Genomic DNA, 19,166 nt, shown 5'->3' with positions numbered 1-19,166 from the left:
CACCTCAACTAATATAATAGCATGGGACCTTGTTTAGCACCACCAGGTTCATGAGAACACAAATTATCTTGGAATTAAACTAGTGGAAAGGGATGGAGACAAAAGCAGTGTCTCAACACAGGAGGCATGGTAAGTCGATGGTGCCCAACCGTAAAATTCTTGTCAGCTAGTTGGCCTGGACCAGTTTGATGTCGATATCTAAGGTGTTAAAAAGTTTACACACCCATATAATTGAGTCCAAAACTGGCAATGACTTGCGTGGGATAGTTTCAAAGTTAGAAAAATATCAACGAGTCCAAATAACTCTAGTCTGTGGCGTGTCATTTGGGTCAGCTACTCAGTCCAAAAGTCTCCCTAGCACATGCTGCACATCCAGACAAGTCAAGCTGCCTGGTCACATCGGGTGTATACCATGGAAGCTACTCCTCGGTTTAATTAGAAACTGGACCACATGAATATTCAATCCTACCAGTGACTCCGAGTTTTAACTTACATGTCCCTGGAAACTTGGGAAAGGACAGAGAGTTGCTATAACAGTCATTCTGTCCTTGGTCTTTACTTCAACTGATAATTCTTCAAGAGGGATATGTTGCTTATAATCAGAGATATTTGATCAAAGGGGATAAACTAATCCCTAGTCCATTTTAAGCAGTGGCGGAGCTAGGAATGTGCTCCAACAGGGGCACAAATATGGGAATTATTTTAGGGGGGCCAAAAAAGAGAGGGACAATGGTATATAGTGTAGTGAAAAACAGTCTTTCCCTTTAAGCATAAGGTCAAGGGTTCAAAACCCCTATTACAATTTTATTTTTTAGGGGGGGCATGTGCCCGTCGTTGGCTGTAGCTGGCTCCACCAGTGATTTTAAGAGGTGCAGAAAATTAAATTTGGATGTAGGAGAAGATGATCAACACTGGATACCCAGTCCAATGATGACTGTTACTGATAAGCATATCTGTGGAGGTGATTTTCTTCTCTAAATCATACAAATTCAAACAGATATTTAACTCAAGGGACCACACCACCAAATGACAGAGACTACACAATCCAAGAAAAAAAATGGAAGGAATACATTTCCGGAGTAATGTGCTTACCGGTGGAAAGTTACATTGACCGTGATGTATGAGCAAATTAGGCAGGGGAAAAAGGAAAATATAAGGAGAACTGGAAAGCACCTAAAATCTCAGCAACTTTTTATCTAGGAACACCTATGGATGCTTTTGTAAGAGTTGTAGTTATCTTCACCTATGTGTTCTCCCTCTTAAGAATCTCCATTGGAGTAGACACCATAACTGTAAATCAACTCATTACAGATGCTGAGACCATCACTTCAGCGGGCGGGAGCTTTGAATTGGGTTTCTTCAGTCCAGCTAATTCAAAGCATCGATACTTGGGGATAAGGTACAAGAAAGTGTCTAATAGGGCTGTGGTATGGGTTGCAAACAGAGAAAATCCACTAAATGATTCATCAGGAGTCTTAAAGGTAACCAGTCAGGGAATTCTTGTTGTTCTCGATGGTGCTAATAAAACTCTTTGGTCTTCTACTTCATCACGACCCGCACAGAATCCAAATGCTCAGCTTTTGGACTCTGGAAATCTTGTAATGAAAAATGGGAATGATGGTAACCTGGAAAGCTTCCTATGGCAGAGTTTTGATTATCCATGTAATACTCTTCTACCAGGCATGAAACTTGGATGGAACAGAGTAACAGGCCTGGATCGGTACCTATCATCTTGGAAGAGTGCTGATGACCCCTCTATAGGTACTTTCACATATGGGATTGATCCTAGTGGATCTCCACAAATATTTGTGAGGAATGGTTCGGCTGTGACTTTTCGCTCTGGGCCATGGAATGGTATTCGATTTAGTGGTTATCCTCATTTTACACCAAACCCAGTTTATACATATGATTTTGTTCTTAATGAAAAGGAGATATATTTCATTTATCATCTTGTTAACAGTTCTCTTCTTACGAGGCTTGTGTTAACTCCTGATGGTTACGCACAGAGGTTCACATGGATTGATGAAAAAGGCAAATGGGTTAAGTACTCAAGTGTACAGAACGATGATTGTGACAACTATGCAATATGTGGTGCAAATGGCATCTGTAAGATTGACCAATCTCCAAAATGTGAGTGTATGAAAGGATTTAGGCCAAGGTCCCAAAGCAATTGGGACATGGCAGATTGGTCAAATGGATGCGTTCGAAGTACACCACTGGATTGTCAGAAGGGTGATGGATTTGTAAAGTTCTCTGGTGTGAAACTGCCCGACACACGGACATCCTGGTTTAATGAAAGCATGAACCTTAAGGAATGTGCATCCCTGTGCTTGAGGAACTGTTCTTGTACTGCTTATGTAAATTCAAATATCAGCGGAGGGGGAAGTGGGTGCTTGCTCTGGTTTGGTAACTTGATTGATATCAGAGAATTTGCTGAAAATGGACAAGAGTTTCATGTAAGGATGTCTGCCTCAGAATCAGGTACGAATTTATCTCTTCTTTGTTAACTGAAAAACATAAATCTGATACAAATTTCCTAGCGGACAACAGGTATACTTATTCAGAAGTTTTTAATCAGTTGTTCACCTAGCATACATGCCTTTGGTTTTTATGCCTTGATTTTTCCACTTAAAGCCTTACCTCTTTCTCAAACACAGCTGATGTGAAAAATCTGAGACCAGCTATCAAGCACATGTTTTCATGGAATAACCTACTTATTTTCTGCAGTCTAGAGTGTAAAGCAGAGGTCCACTCAAAAGTTGGAATGTTTTTCTGTTAAATTTCAATTATAGTGGGGTAGATGGTAGAACACATGAGTAAGCCAACTGATTTGTGCCCTCAAATCCTACTGCAACCCAAGCTCCTAGAACTCCTGCTTTCATAGTTGTAAACAAAAAAAATATTTTGGATCAGAAGTTACTGCTTATGGGAGTTTGTATCGTTGTTCAATTTTATTACCTGACTCTCCTGCTTAATTTCTTTCCATCTGCTTCAAGATGCTTTTTCAAGCACAAATAGCAGCTCCAAGAAGAAGCAAAAGCAGGTCATTGTCATCTCAATATCAATTACGGGAATAGTTCTTCTAATCCTAGTTCTGACCTGGTATATGCTGAAGAAGATGAAGCAGCAGCTAAAGAGAAAAGGTAAGTAACAAATCATATTGTTCATATCACTATATGTATCAGTCAAAAGTACTTCCACGTGGTGTCTGATTATGTATTATTCAACAAAATGAGCAAGGGATTGGCCTGGATTGATTTGAATGATGAAATGATCCAGGCTTGGAAATAGGTGAAGTTCAGGTTTTCTATATATTTGATTCATATATTCTTTAATTTGTTATTCCATTCACCTTTTTACAGGATACATGGAACACAATTCAGATGGGGGTGAAACCAGTGAAGGCCAGGAGCGTCTAGAGTTACCATTATTTGAGTTGGCTACATTACTAAATGCCACCAATAACTTTTCTAGTGACAATAAGCTTGGAGAGGGTGGTTTTGGACCTGTCTACAAGGTAAGTGTATAGTCTGATTTTTGGGTAGAAGACAACTTACAAGTTAATGGTACACAACAAACACAACTATTTTTTTGTCACTAGTTTGTTAAGGACTCCACATTCGGATATTAACAAGTTTCATTTAATCTGCAAAGGTTTCAGAATAAAAAGAATGTGATGTTTTCAGGGAATATTGAAAGATGGAGAAGAAATAGCTGTAAAGAGGTTGTCTAAAACATCTAGACAAGGATTAAAGGAGTTCAAAAATGAAGTTGAATCCATTGCAAAACTTCAGCACCGAAATCTCGTAAAGCTTCTTGGATGTTGCATTTGTGGCAGAGAAAAGATGCTCATCTATGAATACTTGCCCAACAAAAGCTTGGACTTATTCATTTTTGGTTTGGCTCTCTAAAACCACTATATAATTTGTTTGTCTAGCCAAGTGACATCTCTGTTGTTTTTCTTCTCCGATGAATGCTAGGGAAATTCTTTGTTTTTAATGGATTTGACCAATTCCCAAAATAAATAAATAAATAAAACTTGGGAATAAGATAAAGCATAGATGCATTTATCTAGAAAATACCGCTTACTTCCATTTTCTCTAACCTTTTGGCTCTAATATATACTATTAAGGGTTTAGATCCATTATCCATTTACCTTGATAGTCTTCCTTAATCACCAAAATGAGTATATTTTTATGTCATTGCTTTGAATTATTCTCTCAATTTCTATTCAACAATCCTAGTAGAATGAGCTACCTTGAATGACAAAAAATAAAATAAAATGGACAGATCAAATGCGAGGCATTGTACTAGATTGGCCCAAGCGCTTCCTCATTATCAATGGTATTGCTCGAGGCCTTCTTTATCTTCATCAAGACTCCAGACTCAGGATAATCCATAGAGATCTCAAAGCAGAAAATGTTTTACTAGATAATGATATGAACCCAAAAATTTCGGACTTTGGAATAGCAAGAAGTTTTGGAGGGAATGAACCTGGAGCAAGCACAACAAGAGTGGCTGGAACATTGTAAGTATATCTAGTGATGTGCATATACTCTTATTGCTCTTGCTTGTGAATTTAACCCCTTCTTCAATGGTTTCCTACAGAGGTTATATGTCTCCAGAGTATGCAAGTGAAGGATTGTATTCCACAAAATCCGATGTTTATAGCTTTGGTGTTTTGGTGCTAGAGATTGTAAGTGGAAAGAGAAACAGAGGATTTAGCCATCCAGACCATGACCTTAATCTTCTTGGGCATGTAAGCATTCGGTAATATTTTCTTATTTCCTTATTTCACTATATAAAGGCAATGTTGATCCTCTTTTCAATTCTCTAGGCATGGACACTCTATATTGAAGGTGGGTCTTCAGAATTTATTGATGCATCAATAGCAAACACCTACAATCTATCTGAAGTGCTACGTTCAATCAATGTCGGCCTATTATGCGTACAACGTTTCCCGGATGATCGACCAAGCATGCATTCCGTGGTTCTGATGTTGAGTAGTGAGGGTGCACTACCTCGTCCTAAAGAGCCTTGTTTCTTCACTGATAGGAGTATGATGGAAGTAAATTCTTCCTCTGGCAGTCACACCACCATCACTCAGTTAGAAGCTCGATAGAAGATGCTTAATGTTGATGTTTTGTTGTCTTTAGACCTATAACCATATAAGCTCAAGTTCCAACTACTATTGGTGACTTTTCTCAACCACACTACTTAGCTTCCAACCAAAGACTCATCTAAGATGCCATCATATGATCAATCTCTGTTGGTGCTTTTGGTATGTATATAATGGAAGTTATACATCGTATTGGAGTTCACTAATTGGAGTTGACTATACACATTTTCTCAATACTTCTTACTTATCTAAATTTTAGCATCAAGAATAAAAGGTTATGTATATAAACAATTGATAGAAATTATGACAAAACCACAAACAATAACTAATGGGCTTAATAATTTTGTGGGGATGACATGTGAGATTTAAGTAGATTATAGCTGCAAATTGGGATTGATTTTGTTATTTATATCAAGGGAATGAATACCACTTAATGCCAGAATATAAATCCAGGGAAAATGATTTATTGTTCATGGCCAACCAACTAAAATTGTGCATTGAGTGGTGTGTCTGGCATCTGTAAGTTTAACTGCTTTTCAAAATATGAGTGTATGGAAAGGTTTGTTCCCATATTCCAAAATGATTTGGATGTGTTCGGGACTACCCCACTGGATCTTCAAATCAGTGACAGGTTTGTATAGTACTCTCCTGGACAGGCAAAACTCCTGGTTTAATCAAAGTAATCAAACTATGAACTGCAAGGGCGTTAGGTGCTCACTGCTCTGATACTGCTTATGCAAATTTAGATATAGACGAGGAAATGGATGCTTTGCCTAGTTTAGTGATTTGACTGATAGCTATAGCTGAAAATAGATAAGAACTTTATATAAAGGATAGCTGCATCAAAATTTGTATGAAGTTATCTGTTCCTTACACAAGAAAGGTAAATTTGACACAAAACTTCTAAGAGGAAAATAGTTTCTCCTATAAAGCACAAAAATGAATTTTCTTAAGTCTAACATTGGTCCACATAGAAATTCAAGATTATGTTGTTTTAGCTTTCAATTACAGTTAAATAGATTCTGTATAATGCATGATTCCCCAATCCTGCAGTAGTTACAGTTGCCTAAACTCCTACTTCCATGGTTGTATACTAGGAATATATTTGGGATCAATGGTCCTTCATTATTGGAATCAATGTTTTTCCTACTTTAGTACATGGTTTTCCATTTTAATTGCTTTCCATCTGGATCAGGATGCTTTTGCAAGGACAAATAGCAACTCCAATGGAAGAAATAAAGGTGGGGTGATTCTCAGCTGTATGTTGACTATGGGAATGATTCCCCATAAGCCCAGTTCTTGCCTTGTATCTTCAAATCATCATTTGTAATACTAAAACCTTTCACATGTCGTGAGGGTGGATTGGACCTGTCTTCATGGTAAATATCATAGAAATTAATACCAAAATGGAGACTGGATGTAATATATATCCTACAAATTTGCAAGAGTTATACATATTGTCTTAGTAGTCGCACAATATGCTCTTCCTTTTGGTAGTAGATAATCTATGAATTAGTAATATATACAGTCATGTCTCTAATCTTCATGGTATGAAAGTCAAGGCATGAAGGCTAGTATGCCCCATGCCGTTATAGGCGTTGACACTTATATCCCTAAATTGTCATCCTATTATCTAACTTTTGGCATCACTTCAATTGATCTATGAAGTTGAATATGGCTAGTTAAAAGTGAAACTGTGCAAAGAGCATGCCTGAATGCTAACTATAACAAAATAAAGTTCACACAAAAGAACTAGAAAACTATGTCCAAAAGCATCAACAAACCTGACCAAACATTCTCGGGAACAAGAAGTGGAAATTGTCTAAACATCATACGGGCCAGAAAGGTAAAATATTGAAAAGCGACAAAAAAAATTATTCACCAACTTTGATTGGATGATCTTCATTTTCAACTCCCATCCCAGGAAGTTGCTTAGAGTCCCTAGGTTGGTCAGCCCCTTTCTTGGCACCAAAGACCATCCCCACGTCCTTGTTCTCTTCATGAGTCTCTATATCCTCCATGATCTTGTGTTTTTTTTTTCATATATGCATTATTGGCAGCCAAAGAGATACATATCACCCACCTGCCTCTGAAAATTAGTTACCTGCTCCACTTTCTAGGTCGCCAAATCCTCCTTAGCCTTTTACAGCTCTGAGTGTAGTAAGCCACCTGCCACCCTATTCAATCATCTTCTTGTGATAAACAAGTAAAACCTCATTCTCAGCTAGAAAGCAATCACTCTTGTTCGGAGCCTCTTCCTGGCTCTAAGCAATCTCATTGGCCGAGTTGGCCAACCTTTTCAACTTGGTGACTTGAGCTTAGATAGCTTTGAGCTTTGCTTCCAAAGATTTGTACCTCTCTAAGGACCATTACATAGGCTCAGAAGTAATCTATAACCCCATGCTTTTAGTTTTGTAAGTATAATTGGCAGCGGTTCAGATTTGTAGATTCTAATGTGAACTCATTTGTTAGATTCTAATTAGTAGAACAAACAAAGCATGGAGGATAGAAAGTGAATTGTCATTTTTTAGGATAAAGCCTTGAAAAGCATGACATGATATAACAATATATGATTTCATTAATATTTATATTATGATTTCGGTTTCACTTGATTATCCTATTTATGCATTATAATTGACTTGAGCATTTAAGCCTACGTTACCTGCATAGTATATAACTTCGATGTTTTAGGAGTTGCATAGAAAATCCAAGTCATGAGTTCCTTACAAGTTGATGGTTCATAGACTTAGGCAATCCATATCAGATTGTAGTACACAACCTTCTAATTGGAAAGATTACTTGTCTTGGTCATTGGAATGACTTTCTCATGATGAGTGCAGTAATGTATATGGTTATACATTGAATAAGATCTATGATGAATCTTAACATTGGTTATCGGGTAGTCATGCAAGCTACTATGTTATATGAGCTCTCAATCTAAAAGCTTAATTTTTAAAGAATATTGAGCTACTGTTTAGGTCTTTAGTGGTTTTAACCAATGAGTGAGAACCTATGAATTGAGTCATTGTTAATTAAGACACAAATATTCTCAAGATAGAGATCATGATATCTCATGGGATTGAGATAGTCTATCCACTTGAGTGATCCTAAGGACTTGTTATCATTAAAATTTGTGATGATACAGTAATTTCTTTAATAAAATTTTACTTATTCTCTTGATGAGATAGAGTTTGTCAATTGTCATATAACAAGAAGATATTTGAGATTTAAAGATGGTAAAAATAGTCTTGAAAGGTTGATAGCTTCTAGTTTATTAAATTACAAACACTAGTTTATGGAGATATTGCATGCAATGAATGATTAGTAGATTATATACCAAAGAAATTGATTAAATTAGATTTAATCAATTCAATTTTTCAACTTAATTTCATAGGATGTTGGAGTAGAGTTGATTCTCTGTAATGAGATGTTGAATTAAATTTAGAATTAGTTTTGAAGGAGCTAGTGTTTTCTTATAGGTCTCAATGGTCCTAGCTCAAGCTTACATTCCTTGGTGGTATAATATTTTCAAGGATATTTCAGTTTTTTTATTCATGTGTGAATAAGGGTGTTTTGGTCAAAACATAAGATTACACAAAAGCTTATTAATTGTCTTTCTGAATTTGACTAATTAATTGAAACTCAATAGAACTAATTAATCGATTGGGATCCAATGGGGTGAAGACTTACATATCCTCTATAGATGTGAATTGTCGCATCCCCACTTGATGGTGACATTTGGATTTGGTGGAAAAATATTTTTGAAAATCATTTTTAGGTATTTTGGAATTGTTGCTTATTTTAGTTATTTTTAAAGGGAAAATAAAATAACAAAGAAAACCTTGTGGGACTTCTTATCAGGGAAAGACAAATCTATGAACAAAAAATAAATTGAAGGGTCAAGTTAACTATTGAGAAGGTATGGGCATAAGGTATGACACTCGCCACCACCCCCCTCCCCCCTCCCCACCCAAGCTTGTAAAGTCACAATCTCTAACATACAAGTAAAGGGAACTTTGACATTCAATTAATTAACTGATCAATACTGAGAAAAATGAAAAAGGTACAATATAAAATAATAGGCAATGACATGAAAAAGTTAGAATACAAAATTATACAAGAAAAAAGACATGAGACTACATGAGTTGATTTATTAAACTAATTAGAAAAATGAGTTTGATTATTTAAAAATTATTACATATTTTCAAAAGACTTTATTTACATAAAAAATAAAATAAAGTTATTCCAATTCAATTATTTCAATTTACTTTTGTTTACAAAAGAAAGTTTCAATTTATTTAAAAAAACATTTGATTTATTTTTATTTACGGGAAATGCTTCAAAGTATAATTTTATTTACAAGGAAATTTTCTTATAACCTATTTACTTTTTTAATAAGAAGAAGATATTTACAATTTTACTATAAAAAAAATGTTTTAATCCGATTTATTTATAAGAAAATGATTTTTAAGATTTTTATTTAGAAAAATGATTTTTTTTTTTACAATTTTATTTATAAAATGTACAAAAAAAAATACTTTCCTTCAATTTTGTTCATAAGAAAACGACATTTATAATTTTTATTTACAAGAAAATGATTCTAATTTATTTCTTACTAAAAATTTTAACTAAATGCAATTTTACTTCCATAAAATTATTTGAGTTCATTTATTTTTTCAAAAAATGGTTCTTACTTTCTTTTATTACAAAAATGATTTTACAATTTTATTTAAGAAAATATTTCAATCAACAACATGATTTTTATTTACTCTTACAAAATGATTTCAATTTTTTTTTTTTTTTTGTTATAAGAAATGATTTCAGTTTTACATAAAAAATAGTTTCAAATTTTATGTTAACCTAAGGATTCTCCTAATCAAGTTTTGATAATCACAAAACAAGGTTATGGTTACTAGTAATGATTCAAATTAAGTTAATTATTTTAAGTTCAGTTATGAAAATTTAAAGAAAGCTCAAGCAACCTTGGAGGAAAATCAATACCGTGAAGACTTTGGATCCATGAAGACTTAAAAGATTAATTTTAAGATTAACATTTGTTGGTGCACTTGAGTCTAAATCATTTTTATGCACTTAAAGGTTTAAAATCATCCATCCTTAAACTTAAAAGATCATTTCTTACCAAAGAATTTGATGGTTTCTTGTTTTTTTTTTTTTTTAATCAAAATCTTAAGTCAAATTCTTTCTAAATTTATCCTAAAAGGTTTTAAGAATGTGAATATATTGTTAGCTGTTTAAGAACTTTATAGTGCAATCAATCAATGTTGTGAGTAATTGGTTGTGTTGGTTGGACTCAACCGATTTAGGTGCACTTTGCACCTTCTCTCTTATCTAGTAACATATGTTCAACCAATTGAGGCAGAGCCTACACTGGTATAATTGAATGCTCAATATTGAGAGTTTGAATGTCAATGGTTACCTACAAGTGAATGCAGAACTACTTGTGAATTGGTCAAATTAGTTACTCAATCGATCAAGCCCTGGTTATGGCTTTTCAGGTCCCCAAATTGGAAAACTATACATTGAAGAGTTTTAGCGTATTTATTGATAAGAGAATAAATGTATTCAATTGAAAAACTATATTTCTTCTTATTCAATGCTTTTCCAAAAGTGCACTCATTTCTTAACTTGTGAATCCTTCTATGCATCTTCAAGTCCATCCTAATTCTTTCTTGTATTGAGAGTCTAACTTGCTATTAGGTTTGGTGTTCATAAATTCATTTTTATAACTTTCCTATTGTGAGAGAAGTTACTTAAGTAGGTTGATTACTTAAAGAAGTTGTAAAGGTCCATTAGAACATTGGAATCCAAGTGTAGACATTAAAGGCTTATAGTTCAAGTCTTGACGATAGTGGAAACCCTCACTTAGTTGGGAACTTAAGGAGAGTGGACATAAATGGCTTATTGAACTACTATAATTACAATCTTCTTCTCCTAATTTCTTATTGTTTCTCTTTATTTATTCATTATTATCCCCATATCCTATTTATATCTAATTATTTTCGAAAAAGTTTTAACACTCGATTTGTTAGGATTAAACCCCTAAAGGTAAGATATAATGTAACAAGGTTAGACTTGACCGTCCCTTAGTTATCCCTTTTATGCACTGACATTGATTTGAGCATTTAGTTCATATCTCTTACATTGTACATGACTTGGGTGTGCATTAAGAGTTGTACAAATGATACAAGTCACAAGTTCCTTATAAGTAGATAAGTTATCCATAGTTAGTTCATGGATTTGGGAAATTCAATAAAGATTGTAGTGCACCATCTCTTAATTAGTAGGATGACTTGTCTTAACTATTGTGATATGTTTTCCATGGTAAGTACACTAGTGTATGTGATGCACACTAAATAGGACATACAATGAATCATGATGTAAGATTATCGATTGTCATGATTCACCATGTTACTTACTACATGAACTCTCAACCTTGAGAGAATATTAAGTTTGTGTCAAAATCAATAGGAAACTTTGACCTATGAATGAAACCCTAAAGTGGTCAATACCCCTACATATTAGGTCACTATTGATGGAGGTTAATGACAATAGGTATTCTCAATAGAGACACTATGATATTTCATGGGATTGAGACAGAGTGTCCCCTTGGGTGATTTAAGGGACATGTGATCATGAAAATTGTGGTCACAATAATTTTTTTAGTGGAATTTGACATATACTCCTTGGATCTAGAGTATATCAGTTGATCGCATAATAAGTGAGATCTACAACTCAAGGATTTGAGAGATAATATTGATAGGTGATAACGCCATCTTGTTAAATTACAGACACCAATTCATAGGGAGTCTACATGTAATGAATAGTAGGTTACGGACCCGAGCTATGCTTGTTGTAATTTCATAGGATATTGGAATATAGTTGATTCTTTTTAATGAAATGTTGAGTGAACTTTAAAATTGGATTATGAAAGAACTAGTATTTTCCTATGGGTCCCAATGGTCTCTGCTCGACCTCTTATTTCATGGTGGCAAATGCTTTGAGGGTATTTTGGGTATATAATTCATAAGTGTGCAATAATGACAGTTTAGTAAAAGTGCAAAGTGCATTAGATTTTATGACTAAACTAATTAATTAATTTGAGCTTATTAGAGTTAATTAATTAATTAGGACACAAGTGGGCTGGATTAGGTGACTCAAACCTAATTTGGGTTCAAGTCATTTAAGCCCACATGAAAACCTATATAAACCCCTTAAAAAAGGGTTAAAGCTTCATTCTTCCTCTCATATTTTTTAAAATTCCAAAGAAAGGAACTCTAGTCACCCTTTAGAGAGAAAGAGAAGTACACCCTTTTCTCCTACCAAGACCCATAGAAGGCGAGATCGGGCGGAAGATTGTTGGGTAGATAAGTTCTACGATGACCACTACGATTTCAAAGTTTTTATCAAATGGAAATTGATCTAGGAAAATCTAAATCACATTTTCGAGGGTTCTAACTCTAAATCTACATGAATAATGGTTTTTAATGTTATTTATTTTTGTTGTGTTAAATTTATAAAAAGTTTAGGATAGATACATGCACCCCTACATGATCCGGGGTTAGGGAACAGAGAAATCTGAATGTTCCTAGCACAATTCACTTTCCCCTCCCTTTCTTAGGTGATTATCTAAATTAAAATAACATTTTTTCACATTTTATTTAATAAAATGGTTTCAAGTAATTTTTAAGAAAAAGTTTAAGTGTATTTAAAAAAAAAAAAAAGTTAATGCTAAAACACGAAATCCAATAGACCGTAGGATAAATAAATACAAACAAAAGAATAAGTAATAAATGAAAGAAAAAGTTAGTACTTGATATCTACAAAACAAAGAAAAGACTAAATACATCATAAGCCGAATCATCAAATTAAATTAGTTTACTAATTCAACTTATGCAAATCTCATCCGCAATATACCATTGTATTTACAAAACTATTATTTGCAGAACTGACAATGAAGGAAAGGAATGAGTATAGATAGGGGAAGTATACCTTATACAGAATTGAATCAATGCAACTCAATCCTAGTGTCCACGGATACAATCTCTTAATAACTTCAGAAATAAAAATAAATAAAAAAAAATCTCTCCTCACTACACGCACACACGATAGTTGAAAACAAGGGGAGAAAAGAGCCATTAGAGAACCCTTTGAATCAGTGGTTCTTTTTTCAAGCCCTAGAAGCCTTTCTTTATCTAGCTTTCCTACCCGCCCTACTTCCTTTTCATTGGCTATCCCTTTTGTCATTCCTTTTTTTCTTTCAGCTTTGATTGTTTAACTAGTATTTAACTATCTTCCTTGATGAGTGCCATGGGTCCCTCACTTCTCCTTTTATTCTCTACCTCTCGCCTTCTCATTACAGTGTAGTGCCAAACAAAACCAAGACTCAATTAGAATTCAAAACCCTAATGATATATTAAAAGCGAAGCCTAAATCAAATAAACAATGTAATGAACCACAGAATCAACAAGGCCCAAAAGAACAATTAAATATCAAAGCTTAAAAGGCTCAAATGAAATCAAAACCAAGAGCCCCAAATGAGTGTCATAAAACTCAAACCCAAAATGATATCTAAACAATAGCCCAAATAAAAGAAGTTTGGCACTCCTACACAAATTGGTTGAGAGTTGAAGTCGTTCATCTGATGAGTCCATAGTAGGAAAAAATCAATCGGCATAGTGGCATTGAAATGCATAACATGCAGGTTTAGCCCTTGATTCTTACCCGGTGGAATGGTCGAGCCGTGCTATTGTGTTGGAACTCTAGGCTTGTGACAATCGAATACTATAAGCCAGCTAAAGCTTAGAACACAAATTACCCCCAGCTAGCACCAGTCATGCCCAGCAAACCTGCTGCCTGCAACGTCACCACCGTTGAGGTTGAAACTCCGTGGTAGGGATGTCAACACCCCATCTCCCCCAACCAAAATTGAGACATCTAGCCCAATTCAAGTCGTGCACCCAATGATGAAAGGTGATGAGGTAGCCGGGCAAAATTCTTATTCAATTCAGAGGATATTTGAACATGAATTTAATACAGGATCAACTTTTGCCCATTGAATTTTTGGTGGGGCCTTGAGCAAAGGAGTCAACATTCATCAATGATCTACATTATTTTATTTGGCCTTTTTGTTCATTCCCTTAAATTAAATTCTTAAGAGGGGGCCAACCACTGCAAAACCCCTAATCCCCCTCTTCGCTCTCAGCTTTTTGATACTTTTGTTCTATTTTATTTTTTATTTTCTCATCAAAGATCGATAATACAGGGAAAGAAGGAGAAGAGGAAAGAGGCTTGGGAAACTTGGGAAGCAAATGAGGCGTCAGCCACCCTTTTCCTGATGAAATCATGAATTTATTTACAGAACTTGTATTTCTTTTCTCCTATGTAATCTCCATCCTAAGAATCTCCACGGCAGTTGACAGCATTACTGCAAATCAACATATTAAAGATGGGGAGACCATCATTTCAGCTGGTGGGAACTTCGAATTAGGTTTTGTCCACCTGGGTACTTCAAAGAATCAATACTTGGGGATGTGGTACAAGAAAGTGACTCCTAGGACAGTGGTATGGGTTGCCAACAGAGAACTCCCAGTCACTGATTCATCCGGAGTTTTAAAGGTCACCGACCAGGGAAGTCTTGTGATTCTTAATGGGTCCAATGGACTCATCTGGTCTTCTAATTCATCGCGGTCGGCGTTGAATCCAACTGCCCAACTTTTGGATTCTGGGAATCTTGTCATAAAAAGTGGAAATGATAGTGATCCAGATAATTTCCTATGGCAGAGCTTTGATTACCCAGGCGATACTCTTTTACCAGGCATGAAGCATGGAAGGAACACGGTGACAGGCCTGGATCGGTACCTATCATCATGGAAGAGCAACGACGACCCTTCTAAAGGTGATTTTACATATGGGCTTGATCCTAGTGGATGTCCACAACTATTTCTGAGGAGCGGCTCAACTGTGATTTTCCGGTCTGGGCCATGGAATGGTATTCGATTTAATGGGTTTCCTGAATTGAGGCCAAACCCAGTTTTTAATTATTCTTTTGTTTTCAATGAGAAGGAGATGTACTTTACCTATAAGCTTGTTAATAGCTCAGTTCTTTCCAGGCTGGTGTTAAATCCTAATGGAAACGTACAGCGTTTGATATGGATTGGTCGAACCAAGAATTGGAATGTCTACTCAACCGCATATAAGGATGACTGTGACAGCTACGCATTATGCGGAGCGTACAGCACCTGTAACATACACCGATCTCCAAGATGTGGATGTATGAAAGGATTTGTACCAAAGTTCCCATACCAATGGGACACGATGGATTGGTCAAATGGGTGTGTACGAAAAACTTCACTGGATTGTCAGAAAGGTGATGGGTTTGCAAAGTGCTCTGGTGTCAAACTTCCAGACACTAGAAACTCCTGGTTTAATGAAAGCATGAACCTCAAGGAATGTGCATCCCTGTGCTTGAGGAACTGCTCTTGCTCTGCTTATACAAATTCAGATATCAAAGGAGGAGGAAGTGGATGCTTGCTCTGGTTTGGTGATTTGATTGATGTCAAGGAGTTCACTGAAAATGGGCAAGATTTCTACATAAGGATGGCTGCATCAGAATTAGGTATGAGTTTTATCTATTCCTTACCTGAGAAATATCAATTTGGTACAAGACTTCAAGGAGAAACATTGCTATGTATTGCCATGTTTATGACAATTTTTTCTTTTTTTTTTCACTAATTGTTCACTGGTCCATGCAAAACTTCAAGCAACTGCAGTTCCTTGAATTCATTGTTGTAAACTACAAAAATATTTAGGGTCAGAACTTCCTCCATATTGGAATGTATACTTTTCCTATTATAATTCTTGGTTTCCCTGCATGATTGCTTTGCTTCTGGGTCAAGATGCCATTTCAAAAGTGACGAAGAGAAGGTGGGTCATTGTCAGCACTGTGTCAATCGCGGGAATGATTCTCTTAAGCCTAGTTGTGACCTTGTATCTTCTGAAGAAGAGGCTAAAGAGAAAAGGTAAAAATTTATATTCCTTGTGTTACTAAAAGTTTCAAGAGAGCAAGAGAATGTCCTCACTTGATTACATGATTTTAATGAATTGATCTAGGCCTGGTAATGGATCAAGTTCAGGTTTTTTTTTTGTACTTGACTGGCCCCAAAATGACTTCAGCCTCATCCATGGCAATCTCTACTTAGGATCGAACACTTTGACTACTTATATATTACTTAATTTGTACTCTTTCGATTCTTTGATTTTGTAGGGACAACAGAACTCAATAATGAAGGAGCTGAAACCAATGAAAGACAAGAGGATCTAGAGTTACCATTATTTGATTTGGATACAATTTTGAATGCTACCCATAACTTTTCAAGAAACAATAAGCTTGGAGAGGGTGGTTTTGGACCTGTCTACAAGGTAAGAATATGCTCTTCCTTTATATTGACATCGATACACTGCTCTGCAATTCTAAAGATAGTCAATGTCCCTAATCTTTATAATGTGGAGTTCTAGGAATCAAGGTCAATATGTCATCACCTTGATGCAAGTATTAGAGCCAGAACTTTCTGAAACTCCTTTCTTTGGATTTGAAAGTTTGAAAGTGCAAATATGCTTTTAAAAGTACAAAAATTAGTCCCCATTCTTTTAGCAAAAAAAGACTTGGAATGACCCTGTAAAAAGGTTCAATGTGAAGTTTTATAGAAGGTGCAAAATCTTTTACAGATATGCCTTCTGTAATTCATATCACAAACTAACCAGGAAAGATACATGAATAATGTGTTTATTTGAGAGTACACTTCTTTGTTCACAGATCAATTCAAGCATACAGAAATGCCTACCATGGTCAAAATTCTAAAAATCTTGTCTAGTGATTATTCCAGGGTATGTTGCAAGATGGAAAAGAGATAGCTGTGAAGAGGCTGTCAAAGGAATCTAATCAAGGACTTGATGAGTTTAAAAATGAAGTTATATACATTTCCAAACTTCAGCACCGAAATCTTGTGAAGCTTCTAGGATGCTGCATTCATGGGGAAGAAAAGATGTTGATCTACGAATACATGCCCAACAAAAGCTTGAATTTCTTCATTTTTGGTTTCTCTCTAAAACCCTAATATAAATAGTCTCAGATTGCTTTAGTGATCTATCTTTGTGTTTTATTTCTTGAGACATAGTCCTTCATTATATTAGAGATTGATTTTTGACCAAATGCTTCCAAGATAATGAACCATCTAGGGAATTCTTGCTTTCATTTTTCTCTAGTCCATTTGGGTCTTCTATAAACCACGGGGGTTTTGAACCCCTAATGTGAAAAATCACTATCCTTTTAATGCTCCTCCGACAAATTTTTCTTTAGTCCTTGAGAATGGGCATGAGTCACTCCAATGAAAAATTTGAAATTCATTTGTTTGTAGAATTATTTTCAACTTTTCAAGAATTCAATAAGTAGAATGGATTATCCTGACTGAATAAAAAAAAAAATTGACAGATGGAATACAAAGCATGGTACTAGATTGGCCTAAGCGCTTTGTCATTATCAATGGTATTGCTCGTGGGCTTCTTTATCTTCATCAGGACTCAAGGCTCAGAATAATCCACAGGGATCTTAAAGCAGATAATGTTTTACTTGATAATGAGATGAACCCACGAATTTCAGACTTTGGCATGGCTAGAAGTTTTGGAGGAAATGAAACTCAAGCAAGAACAAAACGAGTAGTTGGAACATAGTAAGTACATGTAGAAATGTTGTCACCAGTTTATTTCTATTGCTTGTAACTTCATATCTTTCTTCAATGGTCTCCTACAGTGGTTACATGTCTCCAGAATATGCCATTGATGGAGTGTACTCAGTAAAATCAGATGTTTTTAGCTTTGGGGTTTTGCTGCTAGAGATTATTAGTGGGAACAGAAACAGAGGATTTAACCACCCAGACCATGACCTTAATCTTCTTGGGCATGTAAGTATCGAGTGGTATCTCTCTATTTGATTGCAATAAAATTACTGCTGATCTTGCTTTGAATGGTGTAGGCATGGACACTCTATATGGAACGTACACCTTTGGAACTGATTGATGCATCTGTGGGTGACACATACAATCAATCTGAAGTGCTACGTGCACTCAATGTGGGACTATTATGTGTGCAACGTCATCCAGATGATCGACCAAACATGTCTTCTGTGGTTCTGATGTTGAGTAGTGAGGGTGCATTACCTCAACCTAAAGAGCCTGGTTTTTTCACTGAAAGGAATATGCTGGAAGCAGATTCTTTACAATGCAAGCATGCAGTTTTTTCTGGCAATGAACACACCATTACAATATTAGAGGGTCGATAGAAGGCATTTCATGTTGACTTTTTCTGTCTTGTTGAGGTGGTTGATTATTCATGAAAGCAGTGATGGTATTTCAGAACTGATCAAAGATGGGTGATGCAATTAATAGCAGTATTCCCAATGACCTATCATTCATGTCACTAGCTTCTCCAAGTTTATTCAGCCAGGTTATGTAGTTTGGCCAGTCTTTACCAGTCCCACTTGTACATGGAATGAAAGCCAATTTTCTTTGTTTAAGTTCAATAATAGAAGCTGCACAACATAAAATTTCCCAATACACAATTGAATAGATATATTCTTTTTTCAGATATTCCAGTTATTTGTATGTTGTAATATCCTGCAAATCTTGACTCTTCTTTTGGTGTTTCCTGATATTCTTAAGGGGTTAGGCTTCTCCTAATATTATTTTAAATCATCTCTGAAAAAAAGAAAAGATACTTTGGGGTTGCTTCAGCTCCTTATGGCCTTCTCAAATTTTCTGGCAGCCTAGGAAGTTATGTTTCTGGTATTAATATTACTGATGGCTTGTGTTGATTAACAAAATAAGTGACCATCTCATGCCAGAGATTTGGAATAGACAAGTGTATTACTAAAGGATTTTGTTCCAATTGATTTGGTATCTTGAGGACCATGGTGTACAGCAATTCTTTTAAGTCTGAAAAGGAAATTTTGCTAATCTTGATAGGCTAATATCGA

At 35.4% G+C, this 19,166-nt stretch overlaps 2 protein-coding genes across 6 annotated transcripts; both read left to right on the top strand.

The window, feature by feature from the left end:
- Window positions 1–1,208: 1,208 nt before the first annotated feature.
- LOC117909138 (G-type lectin S-receptor-like serine/threonine-protein kinase At4g27290) lies at window positions 1,209–5,306 on the top strand. Its single transcript, XM_034823030.1, has 7 exons — window positions 1,209–2,481; window positions 2,997–3,143; window positions 3,363–3,517; window positions 3,687–3,897; window positions 4,291–4,528; window positions 4,609–4,759; window positions 4,838–5,306. Exons 1-7 carry the CDS (start codon window positions 1,209–1,211, stop codon window positions 5,120–5,122), a joined length of 2,460 nt encoding a protein of 819 aa, XP_034678921.1. The 3' UTR covers window positions 5,123–5,306.
- An 8,549-nt stretch (window positions 5,307–13,855) lies between these two features.
- Window positions 13,856–18,826, top strand: LOC117908939 (G-type lectin S-receptor-like serine/threonine-protein kinase At4g27290). 5 transcript variants are annotated; one of them, XM_034822800.1, is made up of 8 exons: window positions 13,856–14,118; window positions 14,403–15,755; window positions 16,036–16,158; window positions 16,404–16,558; window positions 17,023–17,233; window positions 17,628–17,865; window positions 17,946–18,096; window positions 18,168–18,826. In XM_034822800.1, the coding sequence occupies exons 2-8, from the start codon at window positions 14,483–14,485 to the stop codon at window positions 18,471–18,473; spliced, it is 2,457 nt and encodes an 818-aa protein (XP_034678691.1). In that variant the 5' UTR covers window positions 13,856–14,118; window positions 14,403–14,482; the 3' UTR covers window positions 18,474–18,826. The 5 variants fall into 5 exon arrangements, with proteins under 5 accessions (XP_034678691.1, XP_034678690.1, XP_034678692.1 ...); XM_034822803.1 differs by lacking the exon at window positions 13,856–14,118 and having other exon boundaries at window positions 14,972–15,128; window positions 15,250–15,755; XM_034822799.1 differs by lacking the exon at window positions 13,856–14,118 and having other exon boundaries at window positions 14,308–15,755.
- The last annotated feature ends 340 nt before the right edge of the window (window positions 18,827–19,166 follow it).

The sequence above is a fragment of the Vitis riparia genome, chromosome 19 (genome assembly GCF_004353265.1).
Source record: "Vitis riparia cultivar Riparia Gloire de Montpellier isolate 1030 chromosome 19, EGFV_Vit.rip_1.0, whole genome shotgun sequence".
NCBI classification, from domain to species: domain Eukaryota; kingdom Viridiplantae; phylum Streptophyta; class Magnoliopsida; order Vitales; family Vitaceae; genus Vitis; species Vitis riparia.
Note: the sequence above shows the minus strand (reverse complement) of the source record. Positions and strands in the feature narration are given on the sequence as shown.